This window comes from Lissotriton vulgaris, chromosome 6, assembly GCF_964263255.1.
Source record: "Lissotriton vulgaris chromosome 6, aLisVul1.2, whole genome shotgun sequence".
NCBI classification, from domain to species: domain Eukaryota; kingdom Metazoa; phylum Chordata; class Amphibia; order Caudata; family Salamandridae; genus Lissotriton; species Lissotriton vulgaris.
The window spans coordinates 1006749070-1006776397 of NC_141694.1; the positions used below are offsets into that span (position 1 = coordinate 1006749070).

The window sequence follows — 27328 nt, forward strand, 5'->3', positions numbered from 1 at the left end:
ATAATGATGGATGTGTTTTAGAATGCACCACGGTTTCCTAAATTTCTTGGGGGGAGAGCCTCCCAAAACCCCCTTTGCAGTGGTCAGGCTCACTCACTGCACTTGGTGCGCACCATATGGGGACTGGTCTGAAATCATTTACCAGGGCTGCTTTGGGTTTCCAGTCTGGCCCTGGCAGGAGCAGGAGCAGGAGCAGGAGCTTCGTACTGAGAAATAAAACCAACCAATTAAAAGTTAGTCACAGAGTGACAGCACCAACCTTCCCATTAAATTGTTCTGTTTTTGCAAATTCTTTGAATATAAAATACTAAGGGGGATATTTACAACAGAAGTGGCGGAGCGTGTCGTTAGCCTTCTTAGCTTAACGATAGGCTCCGCCACTTCAGAAATGCAGGGCTTCACCATATTTACAAGAATATGGTGCAGCCCTGCGCTTCCCAAAGGGCTGGTGCTACACTTAGCAGTGTAGCACCAATGCAGGCACCCTTGCACCATAGTGTAAGGGTGTTTGCATGCAGGGTAAGATTCTTTAAGTACAGGAAGGTCTCCGTTCCTGCACATAAACAATCTTGAAATGCTGTTTTGTCACTTCTATGTGTGCTGCTTAATGCGGCACACATTGAAGTTACAAAATGGCATTTTTTAAAAAGATTGTTTATGTGCAGGAAGGGATACCTTTCTGAACATAAACAATCCAAGGCGTTTTGCTTTTTCCATTTGTGCTGTACATGGCCAGCCACATTGAAAAGCAAAAACGAGGAGAAATGAATGATTTCTCCTCGTTTTCGTTTTGCCTAGTTAAGACCTGGCTTTCCCTGGTCTTAATTTTGGTGCGGTCTCCTATTTATGCTGCCCTTGTAAATAGGGGTCAGTGTCAAAATCAATGTGTGTTGCGGTGGAACACCGACTGCAACACCCACTGCCCACCCCTTTCACGCTAAGCATAGCGTGACAGGGGACCTTATTTAAAAGGCAACATTAAGCCATGGTATGTGGCTTAACGCTGCCTTGTAAAGAAGGCTAAGCCTCTATCGCCACGGTAACGTCGCAAAAAGTGTTCAAGTGTTTATTTTTGGGGAATTACTGTTTTAATGAATTTAAATCTTACAAATTGCTTGGGGGTCCCCGGCTTCCAGTGGTGACTCAATGGGGGTCCTCATGAGTCAAAAGTTTGGGAACCACTGCCTTAGATGGTTTGGCCTGTAGACCAAGGTGTGGCTGTTTGGGTTTAAGATTAAAATATATTGCCTAGTGGTCTGTCCATGGAAGGGCGGTCAGACTGGACAGGGTAACTTCGGGGTTGCTTGTGAAAATCCCGTCTAACGTGTGCCCTGCCAAGTGGGTGGATTCAGTTACGATTTGATTAAGATTGAAGGCCTCAAGACTGTCGGGCAGCCGGGCGGTGTCAGTGTTGGTTTTAGACTCTAGGTGGTATTTAAAATCCCTCAGGATTGTAAGAGTGAGAGTCGGTATAGGTTTCTAGAAGCGTCAAAAGAGCTTGAGGAAAAGTTGCTTTGGAGCCAGGTGGATGATAGATAAGAATCCCTTGAAACGTCTGAAAGTTATTTGGTTTAATGCGAAAATGCAATGCTTCCGCGGGCAGGGCGGTAATCTTCTCCACCTGAACTTTGAAGTGGTCCCGATAGGTGATTGCTAAGCCCCCCACCCCCCAACCCCCCTTTGCCTGTCCCTCTATCCTGTGAAAAGAAAGCGTACCCTCCTGGTATGGCAATATTCCAGTCAGGTATTGAGGTCGTGTCTGTCCAGGTCTCCGTTATGAAAATTAAGTCAGGGGTGGAGAGTTGGATTAGGTCATCTCGTGTTTGTGCTTGACTATAGAACGAGAGTTAAGCTACAAATACTTAATGCGCTCGCTAGCCCTGGTTTTAGAGACCCTGTTTTCCCCTTGCGAGTCCCTATCCCTATTTTGGCTTTCACCGCTTTTGTCTGTGGTAGGCTCCGTATCTTCTCGCCCTTCTCTGGATTTAATTGTGGGCCTGGAGGTTAACCATGCTATGGGGTTGGTTGTAAATGGACAATTTTTGCATTGAAACTCTGTCCCTATAACGTTTTGAGGCAGTATACAATGAGGGGCACACTCACTTCTTCATAGCTCTAGCAGTTTGCACCTACCATATGTGTGGGGGCTGGTTTGGCCAGGGGTTCTGGCACTAGTCGCGCTCCGGGCGCAGACGGGCTTGCAGGGGTGCGCGCCCTCTGCGCGGACACTCCAGCGTGAGAAATATAGTATTGCTGAGCGGAACAACCAGAGCGTCAACCCCAGTGCAATGCAGCCCCGTCTAACTTCCGGGTACCGCAGGGGCCGAACGCTGTATTGCTGGCGGCGATTTGAGAAGAAACCGGCTATGTGCGAGATAAAATCAGGCAGTGCAACTCAGTGAGTAAAATGACGGTTTTAAACAGTTAAAAACAAAACCTGGGTGATGCGATCTTAATTGAACAGCCGCTGGTTTCAGTAGTTTCAGTGTTACAATAGCTAGTGGGGCGCGAGATTTACCTAGCAAGCTGCCATGGGGTGAAGTCAATGGGGTGAAGTCGAAGACCTTTTTGACTTCTTATTCTTCTTCAGTTAGTAGGACTTACCAGACTGCCCAGATGACTTCAACCACAATGAAGAGCGCTTGGAGTGTCTCTGCGACGGGTCCCTGTCTCTGGTTATCGATTACTCTTGGGACCAAGTCAGTCACAGCATTGCACGTTAAGTAGCAAGGAGCTTGAGGGATTTCTACCTCATGGCCTTGGGGTGCATGGTAGGTCAATCAACATAGGTCTTTGCATTGTGGTCATGCTCAAGGACCAGAGTCAGATGAGGTGTGGATCGGTCATGGTTATCAGCTGATGACAGGCGCCACAGGGTTTGAAGCCAGCCTTCCTTGTGGACATCCCTGCCATACCAGGAGACAAAGTCTCAAAAATCTTTTGACAAAACAGTAAAAAAGGTCAGTCAAAAAGTGACTGGGGGTAGCACTTCTCTAGATCTGGACTAACTGTAGCAGAGAGAAAACAACTGACTTCGACATGCTGGAGTGGCACGTATATAGGCACTGCATACCTCACTTCTGGCGAGGACGATGTCATGGGAACCTGAACGATGCTACCTAGCGGCGCACAGAGGTACTGCTCACAAACTATTTCTGGATCCAGTCTGACGCCTGTGGATAATTCTAAGATAAGGAATCTGCAGCTAGAAATCTCTATCAGATATGGTACAATGTAGTGCAGTGAAATAAAAATGCTCGAAAAAGATAGAGTGAAAAAGCACAAAAGGTAAAAGAGGAATGGAGTAGAAACTTGAAGCTTATAGTGAGGAAAAGCGAAAAGAATAAATGATTAGTGAAGCAGTGAAGTGCACTGAAAACCGATGAAATAGAAATGAGAGTGAAAAGAAAATGACAGGAGCACCACCAACAAAAAAATAACATGCCCTAAACACAGAAACTTAAATCTACTTAGACCTATCGAAAAAGAAGAGAGTAGCAAGTCAGAAGAAATTGTGACTAAACAGAAAGGAAAAGAAAAAATATTGAAGTACTTTTTTATATTTAAATTAATTAACTGTCAAAATTGAAAAATGCAACACAAAGCCGCAATATTACCAAGACTTAAAATGAACTACGTTTACTTGTATAAAAATCTATTATATTTTCTACCTGTGGAATGTACTGAGTAAAGTGCTCCTACATTTAACTATGAGCCCTGCTTTCAGTACTAAGCCAAATTAATTAAAACAAAAAGAATAATGGCACCTACCAGCAAGCAGTTTCTGTAGAGTGCTGAATATGCAATTAACAGTCCTCTCTTTTCCTTGTTGGTGTTCAGGTAGAGAACAATAAAAAGTCAAAAACCGCAGCGCAGCCTTTACAAACTGGAAATGTTCTTCAATTGACTGTAAGACCGTTAAGATTTGTGAATAAAAAACTCTGTACAGTTCGATGTGCTGAAGTTCAGCCTTGTGCTGGCACACACCAGAACTCTTACAGGTGCTCTCTTGCTCTGTGGTTTTCCAATAGGATATCAGGCTGAGCTCAGTTTCTAAGAGGGTAGTGACACATGTAACAAAGAATGGTGGAAACTGTGGCTGACTGATGGTCTCCTGCAGAGTAATATGTATGACTGTCCCCATTTGAAGAATGGTTTCTTGAAGCAGTGTGGCTACAGTTTCTGAAGTTGGCTCGTACTGTTTCTGGAGATAAGGAACTGTAACTCTGCACATGCTGCCCAAGGCTACAATAAGAAGTTGCCCAGCCTGTTGGCTCCACAGTTTGGATGTTTTCTTTGAAGTAGTCTCCAAATACGGTCTGCAATTTGCCAGAAAGTAAGAACATTTCTGCATATTAATGCAAAGACCTTGCTTTCTGTTTAAGATATTTTGAAAAAAATGCTCGAAGTACATTTGAATGGTCAATAGTAATTCAAACCAGTCTTGGTTGTGCTCCCAGCTACAAAAGTCGTTGGTTTCTGCAAAAAGGGAGTCCATGACAGTTTGCAGAAAGTCACTTGCATGCACAGCTTTAAACAAGTAGGCAGCATGAGTTGCGCTTTGTAAAAAGGTTAACAGGTGAAAGGTCTTCTTATGAAACTGAAGAGTTTTTGATTTACTGCAAGAACTAGTACCCCTCACTCTTGTAGCCAAGGACAGCAGCAAAAGAAAGCATCGAACAAGATCAACAGGCATAAAACTATCTGGTTTCATTTTGTAAATGATGTTTAAAAGGTTGCCCAGGTGCTTTAGCTGATCTTCATCCAAGAAAACAGTGGAACCTTCCTTAGCTGACAACAAAATGATTTCAGACACACTTTTTAGGCTCTCCCAAGATACAGAGGGTACATTTTTCAAAGGATGTTCCTCACAATCAAGGTCCACTTCTAAAGTTACCTTACTACAAGAAAATTCATCCTGCCAGTGTACCATGTTTATTGACAGCTGTCTGAGCACATCACACAATACATCTTCCTTATTATTACAGACTATTCGAGCACACTCCTGAATCAAGCATGTCAGGATAGCACAGCGTAATCCACAGATTTCAAGCCAATCAGAACTGTGCAGTAAGTTACAAGACATTTTTTCAAGAGTGACATAAAGATTGGTATTTTCCAAGTTGTTTGCTGCTTCTGCTGATAGCCATGTTTTCAGAAGTACATCTGCAATAGAGTGTAGGACGTCGGTAGAAATGAAGGGGACAAGCACTGAAAGGTGAGAGATAATAAGGTGCCAGTGTGCAACGGGGTAATTTCCAGGATTTACTGAACTTGCCGCACCATTCCAGGAGCCATGCTGCCCTTCTACTAATTGCATAGCTCCCGAATGAAAAATGAGGGATGCTGCATTCTGTAGGCTTTGAAAACTAGTTTCGGAAGAAAAGCCTACCTGCATGAGAATGGTCTTAATTTTCTGAAGGGAAAGCAGCTCTAGGCAATACTTACTCATTGAATTTACCCGACAAGAGTTCCTGACTACATTCTTCCAACAATGCACATCGGGAATAAGGATAGTAAAATCCCAGCTCTTAATTGGAACGATTAGTGGTATAGCCCAATTATCAACTGCAGAAACATACTTGCTACAGTTCAAAGTAAGCATTGTGTTGACTTCCACCCATGTGTGGGAGAGGAGGAGAGCGGAATCGCTAGCTTTTTCAAGCCATAACGGGGGTATTTCTTTAGCAGAGTAACTCTGATGAAGATTCAGCAAAGGTCTTATTAGATCTTTTAGGGTCTTCTCCATCAGTTGCCAAGTGCGGTGGATGACTGACACGGGGGTGGTATTATCTAAGCTTTTCATATTAAACAAAATAAAATGCAATACTGAACTCATGGAAATCAACTTTAGTGACATATCCGAATCCTCTTTAATATCAGGAAGGATTAGGGTGCTGCACTTTGGGAGTACTGAATCCCAAATATCGAGAATCTGATTTGGTGGCAATTCTAGTAGACATTCACTAACCTTCAACGGCAAACTATACCACAAGATTGGCTCCCTCAAGTCTTCAGCTGCAGGGCGACATATTACAGACAGAACCTCCTCAAACAAGTGAGTACACTGACGCAATTTTGTGTAGGTCTGGAATAGAGTGGTTATCAGGACTTCCTGGGCTTTCCTTATTCGTATTTCAGTGATGTCTGCATCAATCCAAGCAGAAGATATTAGGTCATCCAAATCTGGCTCAACGATGAGGTGGTTTAACATGGCCAATGACCTCAGACATCGGAACCAGGCAGGAACAGAAGTCTGTGAGTTGTTTACCAGTATCTCAGCCAGCCTGCGATAAAATTTGAACTGTGTCTCCCGATGTTGTAGCCGATCCACAGCAATATTGTAGATATCATGATCAAGAACAGAGTTCAATAACTGCTCTGCAGCTAGTAGAGCCAAGTTCCTGTTCAACAAGGGCAATCTCTCACCCATCTCACCTTGGTGAGTTATCTGGATACAATCAAAAAGTCTAGTCACCATGTAAAAGCATATTAGTTGGTTTCCTTCCTTGCAATAAGAATCCAAAAAGAGGTTGTAAAGCAGTGGCACAGACATGGCAACCACATTTGTGAAAATACATTCTTCACAGTCACTGATATCACAAAGCTTACTAAGAAGGGTCTGAACAGGAGCAAAGAAGGTTTTGATGGATCCTCTTTTATCATCTTGTTCTTTCACCAGTAGAAGTTCCTCTTTGTAAGATGCCACAAGTTCAGCCTGAAAAAGTCCATTGAGCAGCACAGCCTCAAGTTTGTTTCGGATATCCTTGGACAATTGATGGCGTATCCTGGAGTCCTCATCCCTCGTCCAAGTTCTTGAGGATAACAGGTGTCTCAGGAGCAGGCAGTGCTGAAGTAGGTGTTCTATTACATGCCCAAAAACCCGATAGGCATTGACTTGCTGCCTCTGGATCAATAGGTATTGACTGAAAGTAAGGTGAAGAACATCAAATACCTGTGGTGTGAGGGGTTGCTCAGAGATCAGCTGCTGACAGGCCACATGAGATAGCCTGCTTAGGAGCTCTACCATTAGCTCACACTTTGCTTTGTATACTACGGCGAGTGCTGGATTTGAAAGGATGGCTTGGCAACAGCTCAGCACTGTGTAAGTAGTATTCTTTGCTTTCAAAGTGAAAAATGAAGAAATCCTGTCATTTATGACCTAGGAGAAAGACAAAAAGGTAAATGAATACCTCCAAAGAATGCTGTTCAAGAGGCATGCAACAGGTTCCATAAATAATATTTCTACATGTTCATTAGTTTTGCACATTTTAACATATACTTACTAGAACACCACTTGTAAGCAAGTGGAAACCATCATTGATTTCTGTGTGATATTGTGAATTATTTGGGTCTGCCACGTGACAGGATATCTATGTCCTAAAATCCAAATCCTATTATTTAGCCATTCAAACAGGAAGGGTGTTAGCCAACTAATTTGACAGATTTTGTATTGCGTTCTCTCAGTGACAATTCAAAAAATAACAATTATTAAGCACAATGCACCTTTTGCTCTAAGGAGTTAGAACAGCAACAGAAAGTGTGGAGAAGCTCTATCAGAAGTAAAAGTAACCCCAGAGTTAAGTTCTAGTGTAACAGGGAGAGATGAAACAATGAAGCCATCATTCAATTAGTAGCCCATGTTGCAGAGTCAATATGGTGCATTGTGAAGATCAACACTGCAAAAGATTACATGGACCAGAAAGATTGACTGAAGTTTTTGACAAGTGGTGAATTAGAAAAAGTACAATATTTTTGTATGAAAGCTAAATTGTTGTTCTGTCTACTTGATCTGCATTGAGACAACGGGCAGGCAGGTGGAATACTGACAAATATGTTAATTCCATCCAGAAAAACGAAGTTTCTTACCCGACTATATAGTTTTGCAGCTTGAAGATCTTTCTGGATTCACTATGCTGTGCATTATTCCACTGTCTAGTGGTTGGGTCTGGAATCGTAGTATTTTTTCTCTTTTTTTTTTTAACCCAGGTGGGCGTCGACGTCCCACCATTTGGTGTCCTTCCTGTGACGTCGGCAGGCTTCCTGTGGAAGCTCCCACCTTTGGGTGCCATCTTCGGATTCTTTTTTTCTTGTTTTTGTGTCATGTTTGTTCATCCTTTTCCAATCTTTTCAAGTTCTTCCTTAAATTAAAGGAACTCCAGATTTGTCTCTTTAAAGAGTCTGATTGTATTGACTTTGGATTCTCTCCTCCTCCTGCCTCATCTTTCTGACGGAGGTGGGTGGGTTCGCTAGTGAATCCAGAAAGATCTTTAAGCTGCAAAACTTCACCGACAGGTAAGAAACTATTTGTTTTGCAGCGTGAATCTTTCTGCATTCACTATGCTGTGCATAGACTTTGTAGCGGTTTGTTATGTTTGAGGCGGCTGGGTGGAAGATGAGCGTTGGTTGTTGAATATATGTTGAAGCACTTTGTCCTACTTGTGCTTCCTTGTTCATTTGTATATCCACACAGTAGTGCTTAGTGAACATGTGCACTGAAGGCCATGTTGCCGCCAGGCATATGTCTTGAATGGGTGCGTTAGCCAGGAGAGTTATTCTTTCTCCCTTTTACGTGGTAGAGTGGACTTGTGCCCCTCCTAGCAGTTCTTGACCTGCCTGCTTGCAGCAGAATTGTATAGTTTGTGCGATCCATTGTGCGATGGTGCCCATTGTTACTGGTCTTCCCAGGAAACTGCTTGCGAAGAACACAAAGAATTGCTTTGTTTTCCTGTGCTCTTTAGTTCTTTCCATGTAATGCATTACTGCCCTTCTAGCGTCCAGAGTGTGCAGTGCTCTCTCCGCGCTGGTGGATGGCTTCTGAAAAAAGCTTGGTATCTGAATTGTTTGGTTCATGTGAAACCTTGACACCACCTTTAGCATAAAGTGTGGGTTTGTTCTCATTACCACCCTGTCACTGTGTATTTGAATGTAGGGTTCCTGTAGCGTCAGCGCTTGTAGCTCGCTTACCCTGCGTAGCGAGGTGATTGCTACTAGAAGGGCTGTCTTCATTGTGAGCATAGGTAGTGAGGCCTTATGGATGGGTTCAAAAGGCGCTTTCATAAGCTCTGTTAGAACTAAATTAAGGTTCCATGCCGATTGTCCTCATACCACCGTAAGCGTCTGCAATCGTAACATTAGACCCTTTTGATCCTGAACGCCCATGGTCCATGTTTTTGCATACACTACGGGCCGCCAGGCCTGCTTCTTTGTACGAGGCTTGGTGTAATCCTTGGACGATCTTAAACCAACCTTAGTGCCTTTCCCCAGCACACCAAGGGCGCCCAAACGTTACCTTCCGTACGGTCAAGTCTTGCGGTTGCAAGTGCGGCCCGGAGCCACTTCTCATAAAGGGGAGCAGCTGGATCTTTTCAGAATATGCATAGTTCCCTGCTGGCCAACAGGATTACATTTAAAAATAGGCCAATCTGGGCTCTAGACATGGAATTTACAAGTGAAGAATTTAAGCCAAAAATAACTAATGCTGGGTCTAAATTAATCTTTTTTCCAAATATACCTGTTAGTGCCTGTTCTACGTTCTGCCAGTACCCTTTGAGTTGGGGACATTCATAAAAAATGTGCATATAGTCTGCCTTAAGCATACCACATTTAGGGCATCTGGGTGTTGGGTTGTCAACAAATTTAGCAACTCTATATGGGGTGTAATAAATCCTATTTAGAGTAAAAAAATGGGTTTTCTTCAAGGAGGCAGATTTTACGAACTTATAAAGGTTTGTGATAGAAGGAAGAAAGTATTCTGCAGCACTATTTTCTAATATTGATGTTCTCCATACCATGTAGGGTGAAGGTAGTTCGATATCTTCTCTATCTAATAGGTACCTATACCATATCCCAACTTCCTGGGGCGATCCTTTTAGCTCCTTCCATGAATCTCTTCACTACTTGTGATGTAAAGAAGCTCTTTCCCGTCTCCCCTCTGGTGTAGGCTTCTATCGCTGCTAGGTGTACTCTCAGCGAGGTAGAGCTTAGGTTTTTTTAGCAGGTGTGTTAAATACTTTAGCACAGTTGATTCCTTGGTCATTTTCCTGTGTAGTTTATCCCTGATGCACCATTGTTTGAATCTTTTCCATTTCGCCACATAGCACCTTCGTGTGGTAGGTCTCCTTGCCTCCCGTAGAACCTGCAGTGTGCTCTCTGGGAGTTTTAGGTGTGCAAACTCTACGTCTTCAGGAGCCATGCAGCTTGGTAGAGGCTCTCTGGCTCTGGGTGAAGTACTTCCCCGTTTTGCATGGAGAGCAAGTCATCTCTTTTTGCGAACTTGTGTGGTAGTTCCTGCGCCATCTCCACGATTTGTGAGAACCAGGACTGCCTGGCCCACTGTGGTGCCACCAGGATCAGTGTCATGTTGCTGATTCTGCATTTGCTGAGTACCCTGTGTATCAGTAGTATCGGGGGAAAAGCGTAGGCAAATGTTATGTTTTCGACCAGCTTATCCATTGGCATTCCCCTGGGATTGTTCCCCTGGTTGCCTGGATGCGAAGTATTGGCATTTTGCATTGTGGTGTGTTGCCAATATGTCTATTTTTGGTGTCCCCCACTTCTCGAATAGCTTTTGCGTTTCCTGTGCATTGAGCTCCCACTCGTGGGATGCTGATGTCTGTGTGCTGAGCCTGTCTGCCTCCACGTTGTCCTTTCCTGGTAGGTGTATTACCAGGAGGTCTATTTCTAGTGGGATGGCCCATCTCCATATCTCCTGCGCTAGTTTGGAGAGTGCAACAGATTTTGTTCCTCCCTGTTTGTTGATGTAAAACATTGTTGTTGTGTTGTCGGTTTGTATCAACACTCTCTGCTTGTAGAGTTGTTTCTGGAAGGCTTTTAAGGCAAGGAACACGGTCTTTAGTTCCAGGTAGTTGATGTGCTTGATCACATTTGTTTGAGTCCACAGACCCTTCACCTTGAGCTGGTTCATGTGTGCTCCCCATTCCTTCTGGGATGAGTCTGTGGTGATGGTAATTGTTGGGTTTGGTGGTGTTAAAGGCTTCCCCCTTGTTATGTTCTCCTTGTTCCACCACACTATCTCCTCTTGCATTGCATGCGTTACAACCACTAGATCTTCAAAACTCCCTGTAGCTTGTGACCATTGTTGTTGGAGCCATTCCTGGAATGGTCTCATGTGGAGTCCTATATTGGGGACTGGGTGTATGCAAGACGCCATCATCCCCATGATCTTGCTCGCTGTCCTCATTGTCAGAGCTCGCCTCTTCTGGTATTGACGTGTCTCCTTCAGCAGGGCAAGTGTTCTCTTTTCGCTGGGGAACACCTTGCTCTGTATGGTGTTGATCTGTGCGCCTAGGAAAATCTTCACTTGTTCTGGTTCTATTGAGGATTTCCCCAGTGTATGGAGAATCCCAGGTCTGTCAGCGTCTGTGTGACCCACTGTGCATGTATTTTTCATTGTTTGTAGGAACTTGCCTTTATTAGCCAGTCGTCGAGGTAGGGGTATACATGTTTCCCTTCCCTTCGTAGGTGCGCTGCTACTGCTGCGAGGCATTTGGTGAAGACCCTCGGTGCGGACATTAGTCCGAAGGCCAGGGCTGTGAACTGGTAGTGTGCTTTGTCGATGACAAAATTCAGTAGATGTTTGTGTTGTCTGTTCATGGGAATGTGTAGGTAAGCATCTTTGAGGTCTATGGTGGACATAAAGTCTCCGTCCCTTATCAGAGGAATGACCTCTTGTAGGGATGTAATTTTTAAGTCTTTATTATTGGCTTAGGAACAGTAGATCCAGGATGGGTCTTAACGTTTCGTCCACCTTTGGCACGAGGAAGTAGTTTGAGCACACTGCCTTGTTTATTTCTTTGAGAGGTACTGTTTCTATTGCCTCCTTGTGGAGGAGTTCTTGTGCTTCTTGTAGAGTAGCGAGAGTTCTTTTGCTGAGCTCGCCTTTCTTTTTGGCTTCCTGTTTGGAGGCTTCTTTTCCAGTTCTATGCAGTATCCGAACTGTATGATGTTCAGTATCCATTTGTCTGTTGTAATTTTCTTCCACTCCTGGAAGAAGTGTTTTAGTCTGCCTCCAACTGGTGTTACATGTTCGTTGATCCCCGATTTGCGTGCTTGTATAACTTTTTTTCTTATTTTGTTGTGCCTCTCCCCTAGAGGTGTTGTGTGGGTGGGCACGTTTGGTGGAGTGGAGTCACTTTGAGGTGGGTTGCTGGCCCCCTCTTCTTGTTTGTCCTCATCCATTCGCCCTCTTGCGAAAGGACTGGCCCCTAGGCTGGTATTGCCAGGTTTGCTGTTGCTGACCCTGCTGTGCTTGGTTGTTTCCCTGGTAGTTCTGCCGGAATGTCTGATGTAACGTTCCTGGCTGGTTTCCCCCTCTTCCGTTTGGTCTCCGTGTCGGGGTGCCCCTTCTCATTCCTCTGAACTGCAACGCCCCTGTTAGAAATAGGGGTCTCTAGTTGGCAGTGGCTGGTAACAGTCCAAGTAGGGACCCTTCTTCCTAAGTCAGAGTAAGGGAGCTACACCCTTTGATAACCCCTGCTCAACCCTGTGGTAACGTAGCAAGAGCAGCTAGGCTTATCTCAGAGGCAGTGTGGAAAGCATTTATGATCATACAGAGTAACACAGTGAAGGACACTACACAGGAACACCACACAAGTAGTTATAAAAAATAAGTATCTTCATATATAGACTCAACACAAGACCAATAATGGTAAAAAGCCACAATACTGAAAAAGGGGGTACTCTTGAAAAGCTGGAAAAAGAGTTCAAAGTGTTCAAATAGGGTTTCAGGTCAAAGCAGGGGTCTCTGCGACCCTTTTACTTACAAAGTACCTGGATTTCGTAACAAAACAAGCAAAATGTTGCAAACGAGCTGTAGCGATGTTTTTCCCCCGCTAGCCGGCGATGCGTTGAATCCTTGCCGCAAGGGAGGATGATGGGCCCGTCTGCGGGTGCGTGCGGGACAAAGCGACAGACTTCTTCACGCTAGGCCAATGAGGCGTTGAATCCTTGCCGCAAGGGAGGATGATGCGCTGATCCTGTTGCATGTGCAATCTTGTTGCGATGAAAGAAAATGGCGTCCCGCGAGGGAGCGACGATCCGGGTGCGATGCAAGGAAAATGACGGTGACGGACGCACGATGCCCGTTCTGCGATGATCTCGATGCGATGATCCGGGGTTAGCGAGCCTTCGAAAAGCCCGCAAACGTGCGATGCGATGATCTCTGGGGTTAGCGAGCACTTTGTGGCCCGCAAGCGTGCGATGCGATCCTTGGTTTACGAGCGCTCGGCAGCAGCAGCGCGGAGATTTTTCTTACGCTCTTCAGCTACGGCGGTTCGCAAGCGGGCGTTAGCGACGATTTCAGCACTCTTCTCTGTAGTAGAATCAGAGGCCCTGGAACTCACAGGGGCCTCACCTGCAGATAGAAATACTTGCTGGGAGGAATCAGGAGGAAGGTGGGGGAGTCAGATGGGCCTGTGACTCCAGCAGGAGGCTAACTCTCTCCTAGCCCATGAGTGATTGCTTGGCAAAATAAAAGTCTCTCAAAAGTCCTTTTCCCTCTTCTTCCAAGTCCAAGGGGAGCTACTGCAGGCCAATCCAAGAAACAGCACACAAAGACAGTCCTCTCCTGCAGATTCCTTCAGGGACACGGACAGGGGTTCTTCTTGACTTCCAGGAGCAATACCAAAATCAGGGGTTTGGGCACAGACATTTATACCCCAAAAGTCTTTGTTCTCAAAAGTCTCTAGTCACTGAACCCAGCCAGAACCAGTTCTGCTCAGGCCTGGAGCACTTTGTTTACCAGGCTGCATCTTTCCTTTCAGAAAGAGGGGGTCTGCCATCAGATGCACAGTAGGAGGTGGAGCCAGCATTCACCTTGCCAGGCATAGCCCAATTCAGGTCAAGGAGGTACTCCTCCCCAGTAATCAATGCAGATCTCTCTATTCAACCCAGGTCTGACTCAGCCTGCCTTGCCCCTTTAAACCCAGACAGTCAATACGCATAACAGCAGAGCACACTGAAAAGCGTAGGCAAGAAAATACCTACTTTCTAAAAGTGGTATTTTCAAACACAGAATATTAAAACCAACTTTGCTAAAAGATGTATTTTATTATTCTGAGCTAAGGCATACTAAACTCGAATTTCTACCATGTTCCTTGGGACAGTTAGGACTATAAGATGTAATAGCCAGCCTGCCCATTCTAACTTATGGAGAACAGGTAGCCTTGCAGCAGTGAAAAACAAAATGTAGGGTAATTCACTACCAGGACATGCTGCACATATCAAGCTGTGTCCTGCCTTACACACACAATGCTTAAGAATATGAGAGTTACCCCTTAAAGATATCAAGGGAATTGAAATACATGTACCAGAAAAGAAAGTGATCCCCTTGACCCAACAATCATATGAACGTATGGTGATTGACTAAATACTAGTTCCTGCACAACTGTATTACTATTTAAAATAACAATTTATTAGAAAAAATATATTTTTTCAGCACATATCATAAAATACACATTTACATAAAATTATACATAATTCAATTGCTATAAACTGTCCAAATAACAATATCATAATCCCATTAAAATCATTTCTAACACATTAATTATGACCCGCATAATTAAACCAGGCAGAAAGGTTGTAAGACATAACACTTGTCCAATACTTATGTACATCCAATATGTTAGTCAAGCACTTTGCTCAATACATAGATCCAATCTGTATTTAAACAGTTGTGCCAGTCCACAGGATTATACTTCTATGTGTTAGAAAGGATTTTAATGGGATTGTGATATTGTTGTTATTTAAGCAGTTTATATCAATTGTATTGTGTATAATTTTATGTAAATGTGTATTTTATGATATGTGCTGAAAAAATATATTTTTTCTAATAAAGTGTTAATTTAAATAGTAATACAGTTGTGAAGGAAATAGTATTTAGTCAATTACCATCTAGGGGAATGTTCCCTAAGAAAGCCATGGAGGCTCCTACTTTGCGTGTGGAGTGCGCTTTAGGAGGAACTGTTAATGTACGTTTTGCTTTTTGATAGCATATTTGTATACATTTTACAATCCACCTTGCAATTCCAGCTTTAGAGATGGGGTTGCCCTTATGTGATGGAGAGAAAGCTACAAACAGTTGCTTTGTTTTGCGAAAGGATTTGACCCGATCTATATAATAGAGAAGAGCTCTTTTAACGTCTAGGGTGTGTAGAGCTCTTTCTGCTACAGAGTCTGAGTTTTGGAAAAACACCAGTAACTCTACAGATTGGTTTAAATGAAACTGAGTAATGACTTTTGAAAGGAATTTGGGATTTGTTTTGAGAACCACTTTATTACGATGTAATTGTAAAAATGGTTCTTGTAAAGGGAAAGCTTGAATCTCACTACCTCTCCTAAGAGAGGTAATAGCTACTAAAAAAGCTGTTTTCCATGTGAGGAATTGCAGTTCACATCTGTGTAGAGGTTCAAAAGGTGGTCCTATGAGCCTTGTAAGAACAATGTTTAGGTTCGACACTGGAGAGGGTGGTAACCTGGGAGGAATGATTCTTTTTAACCCTTCCATAAATGCTTTAATAGCAGGCACTCTAAATAAAGACAGATGTTGTCTATTTTGTAAATATGCTGCAATTGCTGCCAGATGTAGGCGTATAGATGAATTTGCCAAGTTACAACTTTGTAAATGTAGAAGGTAGCAAATTATATTTTGGATGGAAGCATCTAGGGGATCAATTTGGTTATTGTTGCAGTAAACGGCAAATCTTTTCAATTTAGCAGCAGAGCAAGCTCTAGTAGTAGGTCTCCTGGCTTCTTTAACGATATTCATACAGTCTGGTGGTAGGTTAAGGTAACCAAACTCTAAGACCTCAGGAGCCAGATCGCCAGATTCAGTTGGCTTGGGTCTGGATGTCCGAGGTCTACATGGTTCTGCGTTAGCAGGGAAGGTGTCAGACGTAGTTTTTGGTGTGGAACTAGGGATAGTTCTAACAATGCTGTATACCACGGTTGGCATGCCCACGTGGGAGCTACTAAAATCAGTTTGAGGGACTGTTGTTGTAGCTTGCGCACTATTAGTGGTATTAGTGGTAGTGGCGGAAAAGCGTACGCAAATCTGCCTCACCAGTTCATCCATATCGCATTGCGCTTGGACAGCGGGTGTGGAAACCTGGCGGCGAAGGTTGGGCATTTTGCGTTTTCGTGTATGGCGAACAGATCTATGTCTGGATGACCCCACTTGTGAAAGAATGGTAGAAGAACGTGCGGATGTAGTTCCCATTCGTGAATCTGTTGTGTCTGTCGACTTAACAGATCTGCTAACTGTTTGTGAACTCCTGGAAGATGTTCTGCTAACATATATGTTTTGTGAAATGGTCCATCTCCAAGGGTTCTGTGCAAGCTGGAACAGCTGTAGAGAGTAGGTCACCCCCTTTTTTTGTATATAGTACATGGCTGTCATGTTGTCCGTCCGGATTAAGATAGCTTTGTTTTGTACTTGTACTTGGAAGGTTTTGAGTGCTGAGAATATTGCTAGCAGCTCTAGGTGGTTGATATGGAACGATCTTTGTTGAATGGTCCATTGTTCTTGATTCGTATGATGTAGAAGATGGGCTCCCCATCCTGTGAGAGATGCGTCTGCTGTAAGTACTATTTGTGGAACAGGTTCGAGGAACGGCCGCCCTTTTGTCAAGTTTTTGGTGTTCCACCACTGCAGAGAGCGATGTGTGCGGCTGTCCACCAACACCAGGTCTGTTGTCCTGGAGCCTGATTCCACTGTTGTGCTAGACATTCCTGTAACGGAAGCATTTGCAGTCTTGCATATGACACAATAAAGATGCAAGACTCACGAACACTCTGCTGAGCGAGAGCGTGAATTTGTTGAAACTTTGTGACTAAAGCTTGAATGCCCTATATCCTTGCTGGACTGGGATATGCTAGAGCTGTAGACGTGTTTATTGTAGCCCCTAAATATTGATGTACATGAGAGGGCTGTAGGTGCGACTTGGTGTAGTTGATTGTGAACCCTAAGTTGTGCAATGTTTTAATTGTCTGAGATGTGTGTTGAACACACTGATTGAATGACTCGGCTTTTATGAGCCAATCGGCCAGATATGGGATGACATGTATCTGTCTGAGATGTGCTGCTACTACTGCTAGGCACTTTGTGAACACTCTTGGTGCAGTTGTTACCCCCAAATGGAAGGACTTTGAATTGATAATGCTGTCCTTCCAGTACAAACCTCAGATACTTCCTGTGAGAAGGATGTATAGGAATGTGGAAGTAGGCGTCCTTTAGATCTAGTGTTGTAAGGAAGTCGCCTTGTTGCAGCAATGGGAGCACTTGTTGTAAAGTGATCATATGAAAATGATCTGAGTGTATGTAGTGATTGAGGGGCCCGAGATCGAGAATTGGTCTTAGTGTCCCGTCCTTTTTGGGTATTAGAAAATACAGCGAGTAAACCCCTGTTCCCTGATGTTGTAAAGGAACTATTTCTATTGCGTCCTTTTGAAGAGGTGATAGGACTTCTTGTTTGAGCAGTGTAAGATGTTCTGCAGACATTGGACGCTGCCTTGGTGGTATGTGTGGAGGGGTAGCTGTAAGTTCGAGGCAGTAGCCATACTGGATAATTTGTCTTACCCACCTGTCTGTTGTAATGGAATTCCAGACAGGTAGAAACTGTGTTAGTCTGCCCTCTACAGGAGTGGAGTGCTGTTGGGGGAGCAGAGGGAAGCCACTGTTTTGTGGTGGAAGAGGTTCGATTATTGTTGTTACCTCGACCTCTTCCTTTATTGTTGTTGCCTCTATAGCCTCCTCTAAAATATCCTTTACTGGAGGATGTCTGTGTATTGGATTTGAACGAAGCAGTATTGTCTGCTCCAGTTTGTTTGGAGCCTCCTCTATAGAAGGAGCGACGAAAGGAGCCTCTAGCTTGTGTGGATTGGAAAGCTCCCATAGATCTGGCTGTATCGGTGTCTTTCTTCATTTTCTCAAGTGCTATGTCTACCTCTGGTCCAAACAATTGATGTTGGTTGAATGGCTGATTTAAGATGGCAGTTTGCACTTCCTGCTTAAATCCTGAAATGCGTACCCACTCATGACGCCTAAGTAGGACACTCGTGTTTAAAGCTCTAGATACAGTGTCTGCTATATCAAGTGCGCACTTGATTGAGGCATTTGAAATTAACTTGCCTTCTTGTATAAGGTCGTTTGCCTGTGCCTTATATTGGTCAGGTAGATGTTGTAGTAGTGTCTCTAACTGATCATAGTGAGCCCTGTCATATCTTGCAAGGAGGGCTTGTGTGTTAGCTATACGCCATGTATTGGTAGCTTGTGCAGCTATCCTTTTGCCTGAAGCATCTATCACCTTAGATTCTTTATCAGGGGGTGGTGCTTCACCTAATGTCTGTGAGTTTGCTCTTTTTCTAGCATTTGACACGACTAGGGAATCTAAGGGTAGCTGTCCTTTAATATAGGCAGGATCACCAGGATCAGGCCTGTACTTTTTTTCTCAATTCTAGGGTTTAGAATCCTAGCACGTACAGGATCTTTAAAAACCTCTGGAGCATGTTTGATGACTCCTTTAATCATAGGCAGACTTTGAATAGACTTTTGTGATTGTTCAAAAGTATCTAATAAAAAGTCTTCCTCTGCCTCATCTGAATGCATGGTGACCCCATGATAGATGGCAGCCCAATTCAGTAAGTGCCCAAAACCAATATTGTCTTCTGGGGGAGAAGGTTTTGATGGATATGAATGTGAGTCAGGAATATCTGGCACATCTTATGGGTTTGGGTACTCCCAATCTGGATCATCAATAGGGTAGGGAAAGGCTCATCTGAGTCTGCCCCTCGCCCTATGCTATACTCATCATCATTTGGAGGTGTATGTGGTGAAGAATGAGGAGGAGAGTTCACAGGAGAATTTGGAGGTGAAATGTTAAGGGGAACAGGAGATGAAGGAGAAGGAAGTTTAGGAGAAGAAGGGTGCATGGGAGATGTGGCAGAGTCCTTCTTGACAGGCACTGCAGGTGTAGGTGCTGTGTCGGACTTCCTTTTCCTGTGTGGTGTAGTGGATACATGACCTGTCTTTGGGTCAATGTAGATCTTCTTTTGTAGAGGATAGGTTGGAAAAGTTCTTCTCCTTGCGGAACCTTTGCCGGCATCGATTTTTTCAGTTCCGGGCGTGGTTGCTGCTGGTCTATAGCCTTAGGAGTTTTTACTGTGTCCTTTGGCGTAGGTTTTGGCACCGAAGGTATTGTTTTCGGAGTCATAGGCTGTTTCGAGGGCTTGAGCGCATCGGAATCAGGCCTTGTAGGTTTCGGTACCGAAGATATTGGCTTAGGAGTAGAAGCTGGTCTCGACGGCCTCGAGTGTCTGACGCTGCCTTCATAGATTTGTCTTTAGAAGTCAACAGTTTCGGAGCTGGGACTTCTTTCGGTTTCGGTGCAGAGGGAGCTGGTGGGATCGGCACGTGCGGCTTGCTCAGTAAGGAGCTACCGGAAGGCTTGAGTATTTTCTTCAGAGCCGGGCTCGATGGCGGGGCTTTCGAAGTGTTTTTTCGGTCGCGACTGGGCCCCGGAGGCAGAGTGTTGACCTTTGCCTTCGATTTGGGTGCTGGGTATGGGGCAGGGGCAGTAGTACTCCCGCGCTGACCCGATGGTATGGAGTCATCGGAGTCGTCTGCCTCGGATACGATTTGGAGATCGTATGAATCTTCTTCGGGGACGAGCGAAACCTCTTCGCCGAAGATATCCACTGGTTCCGGAGCCAATCTCTGCATGTTGTGTTGACGGGCCCTCCGATCTCGAATGGTCTTCTTGGATCGAAAGGATGCACAGGCTGTACAGCTGGATTTGTCGTGCTCTGGCGATAAGCACAGGTTACAGACCTAGTGATGGTCACGGTGTGAAAACTTTGCTCCACACTTGGGGCATCTTTTGAATGGCATCCTTTCCATGAGGTGTAGGCCTCACGGCGTGGATAGGCCCAACGGCCCGCGTCGACGACCGGAATCGAGGTGATGGAGTCAAGTCGACGTTTATCGATATCGAGAGTAGTTTGGTGAAGTTTGAATACGTTTTTACGCGTCAAGTCAAGTCAGTGGTCTAGATTGTGAGATGTATTCTCCAATTTCTTCGGTGGTTTTCGGTCTTTATTTTATTCTTTTCTCCAAAAACTCTGGAACCTCTCAGTGACGATCCAGACCCAACGGTGGAAAAAATAATCTGAAGATGACGCCCAAAGGTGGAAGCTTCCGCAGGAAGCGTGCCGACGTCACAGGAAGGACACCAAATGGTGGGACGTCGACGCCCACCTGGGCTACAAAAAAAAAAAAAAGAAAGAAAAAAAAAAAAATACTACGATTCCGGACCCAACCACTAGACCGCGGAATAATGCACAGCATAGTGAATCCAAAAAGATTCACGCTGCAAAAGGCAGGGGGAGGGTGCAGGATGGCACTCCTCCACTAAAACCAGTTATAGTAAGGCAGTAAAGGTGGGCAGAGAGACAAAACAAAGTCCCCTATCTAAAGAAATAGGTATTGTTACGGAAGCTGCAATGCATACCCCCACAAAAATGTAGCCCCGGGCACCATGACAATGTGTCCAATAAAAAACTTCACTAAAAAAGAAAAGAGATGATAACAGTTGAAATCATATGTAGATCTAAAAAAAGCTTTATTTCGATACTCAAGCCTGTTGTAAAACAAGGTGTTTCAGAGTACACATTATTTCAGCTAAAGACATTCTCTCATAAATAAAGCATCTTGCTGCATTTAACCTTTCTAATAAAAAACGAGAAAACTTGACTACTCTGGTAGTTTCCAAAACTCATACTATCCAATGCCATTTACTAGCACAAATTTTCACCTCGCTTTTTGAAAAGTAGCAGGTGGTATGGCATAACAAGGGACGGCCTTCACCTCACTGCTGAACTATTTTAGAGTCACATGAGAATCAGAACCTCAAATGCATCTATACAAGTATAAGTCTCATGCTTTCAAAGAATATTTTTGAACATATAGATGCAGTCGATTTAAGCGTTTCTACAGATGTGTACCTTACCCAAGTCTGAAGAGCTCTAATATTGACAAAAGAGGATATTCAAAGTGGTTCTGCTGGTCTCGTGTGAAGATTATTCTGATTGATATAGCAGAGCTTGAGGCAGGACCATATCTTGAAAATGGTAGATGTCTTTCAAGATGACTCGTGCCGATGAACAGGATAATTAGCCTGCTTTACCTACAAGATAAGCAAAACACTTCTTTGAAAGCCTATGAAGGAGACAGTTGCATTGGGAAGACCGATGGTGGTTGTTCCGTAAGAGTGGAGACCTGGGCACAAAGAACCTCTCTCTCCCAGCAGGTCACAGATGGGGAGGATGATGAAGGTAGCATGATGCCTAGAAGACTGAATCACTTTTGCCACAGTGAACCTTGCTGCCTGTTACGAAGCCAGTCACTTTGCCGTGGGACTTACTCTGGAAAGCAACCATCGCCCAGCCGTTACAGCGCCCTGCCCGCCTCCCGCCGCTCGCTGGTGAAGCGCAGCCGCCGAGTGGAGAGCGGGGCAGGAAACCACAAGTCCCATCAGCCCATGCGGGCCGCGACAGCTGAAACCGCGCCAGGAGGCGCTTAAAATCAGCGTCCGCCTCGCGGGACGCCGGGCAAAGGGCGGGTTCTCTGAGGTCCTCAGAGGACGAAGAGGTCGGGTTGGGTCCACCTCCCTAACGACACCACCTCGATAGCACGTAAGACTCTGACTTTGTCCATAGGGCTATCTTTCTACTTCATTAGTGCTGTATTAGTAACCTATTAGCCTCACATCATATTGTTCTGTGGCTTCTGATTCTCAGAAACAGCTGTTTTAAGTTAAGGCAAAATTATATTTTATCATGTCTACCAGAGGCAGTAGAAGCAAGACAGCGGCCGGGCGGGGGGGTCTGTGATTGGACCAATAGATAATTTTATTAAAAGGACCAACAATGCCATTGATCTTAGTATTTCACTCCTCGAGCGTAAGGTTTCACAAGACTTAGAAATTGCTAAACGTTCCTCTCTTGGGAGCATTATGTTAGCAACAACACCAGTTAGCTCCAGAAACCTAGATAGCAATTTACACGTAGGTCGTACGCATGAAATCGGACCTGACCTCCACACTTTACCCAACGAGGTCAATCTTTCGGCAACAAATCCCTTAAATGACTCCGACCTTGGTACAAGTAGTGAATTAGAGAGGACACCAGATTTAAATATAGAACTTACTCCAGAGATTGTAGTGGAAACCAATGAGATACATCCAAAAGATAGGCAAGATGGTGCCATTCGAAAACAAATGAACAAACGTATTCCCCCTGTTTCCAGAAAACGTAATGTAACAAAAGGACAATATAAGAAAGGCGCAAATAATCATCTAAACGCTAATGGTACAAATCCATCTAGAGAGATACAAAGAAAAAACACTCATGAGCTCTCTTATGTGAGTACGGATAAATCTGACCATATTATAGGAAATGATCAACTAGTTGAAAGAATCGGTGATCTTTTAAGCATCTTTATGTCGCCAATTGAATCCAGGCTTGCCCGCATTGAAAAGCAGCTAGAAGAACTTATAGCTCATAGTAAAAAAGCTGCTAGTGCCACTTCAAAAACTAATGCTGGCCCAAAGACAAGTACAAGTAAACCTATATTACCTAAATCTAAGGATATTCCAGTTTCCGACGTTGTGACAAAATCAAAATCAATTAAGTCCTTAAGCAAAGAATCTGTCACAACTAAACCTGTACTAATTAATAGCCCAACTCCCAGAACTGAAATGAATACCCAACTTACAAACACGCAGGTAGAGAAGATCCATATAACATCTCAAAGTGGTAGAAAAACATCAAATCAAACTAGCGACACGTTTCCAACTTTTCAAAGGCCCCGGATGCCTCATGATCCTCCCTATAACTCAAGGCAGATACCTTCACGTATTAGTCTTCCACCTGAGTGTGGGGCCTATGTGTTGATTTTGGTTAATGTCCCAAAACTCAGGTATGACCAAGAAGGGACCTCCTCCGCACTGAAAAACAAGACATTACATTGGTTGACAGCTAACTGCAACTTCCCCACGGAATGCTCTGGAGAAATCACCTATACCCAGAGAGTAGGATGGATAGGTCCTCTGAAAAAAAAGTTGAGGGGGATTGTATAATTGTCAACTTTAAAAAATCGTTATGGTCTGAAAAAACTCTGGCTAGAGCCCCTCCTCCCTCTACCTGGGAATGTAATACCACTCTTCTCCCTCTGGGTTATTTTTATAGGCACTTAATCACTAACCAATTAAGCACGGCAACTAACCCGGTTACTCCTTTCTATGACCAACAACTGATGCCTGAAAGCAATACTCCTTTTTTTCACCAAAACTCTAAATTCATTTTCCCAAATGGTCCTACACAATGGCATCAAGCCCAAGCTCACTCATACCCGACAACTCACCCATATCTGTCTACAATCCCACATTACGAACACAGGGATGTCCGATGGCGCCAAGTTGCCTCAGCACCAGGAAATTCCTATAGTATTCCGACCTATAACAGATTCAGTGCACTGTCTGGTCTGGACTTCAATGACTGACTGTCTCATGAACAAGTTAAAGGTATAGATGGGCATACCTTAAACAAGGGGGAATTATTAGCACAGAAAACGCCAGATTTAGAGGATAAAAATATAATAATTACTCCGGGCAAACACACTTCTAAGGATCCCTCACAATACATGCCAGTTGATCTGCCTAACTTGTTGTTAGCCCATGCTACTCCTAGGTCAACTGCAAATTCAATGAACATACAAATCCCCCCTAATTCCAATTCAGCTATCTCTCAAGTTCACTTCATGTTTAGGAATATAGCCGGCTTGTCTGCCAAACTGACAAACCCTAACTTCCTGAATCAGGTTAATTTAAGTAATATCATCTGTCTTCAGGAAACATGGGCTACTGATCCTATACATATAATAGGGTACAAAACTTTCTTTTCTGCAGCCAAAAAATCATCTTCTGGAAGAAGTAAGGGTGGTCTAGTTACCTATATTGCAAACACCTTACATAATGAGGACATTCTCCCCTTAAAGTTGGCAGCAAATTACCAACTAATAGTTCTAAAGAGAACTAAGCAAAATGTATATGTTATAGTAAATCTTTATAATAACTTGAACACAGACGACTTGACCAACCTTCTCTCAGAGATTACCCTAGCCCTTCAGGACCTTCGAGCGCAGTACATTAACCAGTCAAGTACAATAGTGTGGGGTGGTGATTTCAATCTTCACCTATGTACAACTAACAATATTGATAGATGTGGTATCAGGGAAGATGACGGCAATGATATGACACACTTTTTACATACAACTGAGGGCGAGAAAATGAATGAGATCATGACAGAATTGGAATTGGGCTTCGCCAATGAGATAATGACCTCCCCAGTATCTTTTTCTCCAACATTTAACGGTAGAGGTTTGACGAGCCTGATAGATTATGTCCTGATTTCATCATGTAAAGGCCCTAACATCGAATTATTTGAAGTAATTAAAAATCCATTGAGTGATCACTTCCCTAATATCATCGCATTACGCGAACCAAAATTCTATAAAAACCCTCACTTAATGAACATCTTAGACCAGCAAGAGCTCGTAATAGGATCTCTGAATGGTTACACACTAAAATGGGGAAACATCAACAAAGGAGCTGTTACTGCAAAAATAGTCAGGCAAAGCCAAATAGACATAATACATTGCCTAGACTCTAAAACAAAATCTAGAGAAGTTCTGGCTAGTTTTAAAACCATTTCCCAAAACATAAAAAAAGAACTCACTAGAACATGCAAACAAAAGACTCAGATGATAAAAGGTTGGTTTAGCCCGGCTTGTACCAAGGCTTACTCGAGACTGAAGGAAGCCCTTAGTAGGGAAAAGGGAGATAGAGGGGAGGTTATCAGATTAAGGAAAGAATATGCTTTAGCTTTGAAATACAGAAAACAAGAGCTAAAAGCTGACCTATGGGAGCGTCTAAGCAGAAGTTCGGAATTAAAAGATAGTGCATCCTTTTGCCAATTAGTCAGATCCCCTTTTTTAACAGACAGTAAGGATTTACCATCCATCGACGTTGCAATTAGCGACAGCGAATGGGTGAGTTACTATTCTAAAGTCTTTAGTGATGGGAATATACAGGGCTTGGAGCGTCTAGATTCAATGAATGAGGTTACTTACCCAATAAATTTGCATTTCTCACACGAAGAGGTACAAAAAGCACTGAAATCCTCGAAATCAGGCAAAGCCCCAGGCCCAGACGGGGTTCCAGTGGATATTTTTAAACATGTTGTAGACCTCTGGTCCCTGTTGTTGACTAACGTTTTAAATGCCACCATAGATGAGGGCCTAATAGAAACCTGGAAAACTTCGATACTGGTCCCTATATATAAGAAAGGGGACCAAAATAGCCCATCTTGTTATAGACCGATTTCACTCCTGGACTCGCTAGGGAAGATGGCAGGTCGGATCCTTCTCGACCGACTCCAGGAGTGGACAATTACCCAAAACATCATTTCGGACATACAATATGGGTTCCGCAAGGGGCTAGGTACAATAGATCAGGCACTAAACCTGTCTTTATTGGCAGGAAAATATGTGGAGGCTAAGGGGACCGCATTGCATATGGTATACGTTGACTTATCCGCAGCGTTCGACTGCGTAGTGCACTCGAAGCTCTGGAAAATTATTCTAACTTTGGGTGTTGACCCTCCGGTTGTGGATTTCCTTCGGGAATTATATACTGGTACAACTGGAAGAGTAAGATTCGGGACCAAAGGACAGCTCACGGAAAGTTTTAGGGTGGAAAAGGAGGTTAGACAGGGATGTGTGCTGGCCCCCTTTCTATTCACCCTGTATACAAACGGGCTAGAGGCCGCCATGCTAGAAGGAAGCAAAGATCTCCCCCTAAGTGGCCGCCGGCAGATACCGGCCCTGTTATATGCCGACGACGCGGTAATTCTAGCAAGAACTCCTGTTGAGCTGCAGCGAGCACTAGACAGATACTGTGCATTTATGTCGAGTCTAAACTTGACTCTCAACGTTAAAAAAACATACACTATGCATGCAGGAAAGAAATCTACAAAAATAAGAAGTTTGTATGTAAAAGGTGAGGCACTGGACAGGACAGTAACATACCCATACTTGGGAATTGTTATTGATGAAAAATTTAAATGGGAGGCAGCGATTAATGCAAGGAAACTGGCCTTTTTAAGAGCAACAACAGCATTAAAATCGTTTGCTCAAAGATTGGGTCAGAGACCACCAACAGAACTACTAAAAATATACAATGCGAAATGTGTCAGTACTGCCACGTACGGAGCTGGGATATGGGGTTTTGTAAATGTGGAAGAACTGCAAACAATAGAAAATTCTTTTGTTAGATACTTATTAGGAGTACCAAAGAGCTCTTCCACATATGCCTGCCACTTAGAGCTGGGCATAGATTATATATCAGACACTATAAAACTTCAACCAGTAATGTTGTGGCGCCGAATTTGGGTAACTGAACAATGTCATCTAACAAGATCAATTCTTCAAGATATCCAGTTACTTGATCATTGTGGAAAAATAAAATGGTTAGCATATGTCAAAGCTTTACTAACCGATTTAGGACGTGAAAAAAAATTTTCTGAGCCCCAAACAATAAGTGAGATTTCAAAGGCGGATCTAAAAAAAGCATGCCTGGCACATTTGGACCAGGTACGCCTGTTAAAAGAGATAGTGAAACCGTCCGTCCAACAGGGCCTATTAGCCCAGACTGTGCTTTCCATTGAACCCTATTTGTTGTACAGTTTAACCCAATTTGAAAAATTGTTGCTGACATGATTTCGATTTAATAGGTTTCATTTGATGGTCTCTTTTCCCTCCCAGAAAGATTGGACATCAAAATCAATCCCATGTCCGTGCGACTCGGTCTCCAGACAATCGACTATACATACAATTTTATTCTGTAAATTTTATACTATACCACGAACCCGCTGAATATTGCCTATATTGAAATTCTGGGGCTTGCGTCAATGCCGCCCTTTATTTCTGGCGCTCCAGTACCTTGAAAATAAAGCTACTGCAAAAATGATGGCTCGTTTTCTTAAATTCTGTATTCGTCATCGTCTAAATCTGTAACAAAGATGAGTTATCTTCTCTATATAACAGAGGGCTGCTGAATCTACTGTAATGAATCTATGCTGTGGTCATAATTGAACGAACTGTAATCTTATGAATTGTGATTTTTTTACAAAACTTGTTTTTATTGTATAGTCAAATTTTAACTGATCCTTTTTAACTGAGATATTTGTACAAAAT

General features: G+C 43.6%; 1 protein-coding gene across 1 annotated transcript in view; it reads right to left on the reverse strand.

Moving 5' to 3' along the window:
• The window catches only part of URB2 (URB2 ribosome biogenesis homolog), a 966667-nt gene that overhangs the window by 856874 nt on the left and 82465 nt on the right, over positions 1-27328 (reverse strand). The window contains exon 4 of the mRNA XM_086927065.1: positions 3772-7162. Coding sequence (XP_086783191.1) covers positions 3772-7162 — 3391 coding nt within the window. The remainder of the gene's footprint in view (positions 1-3771; positions 7163-27328) is intronic.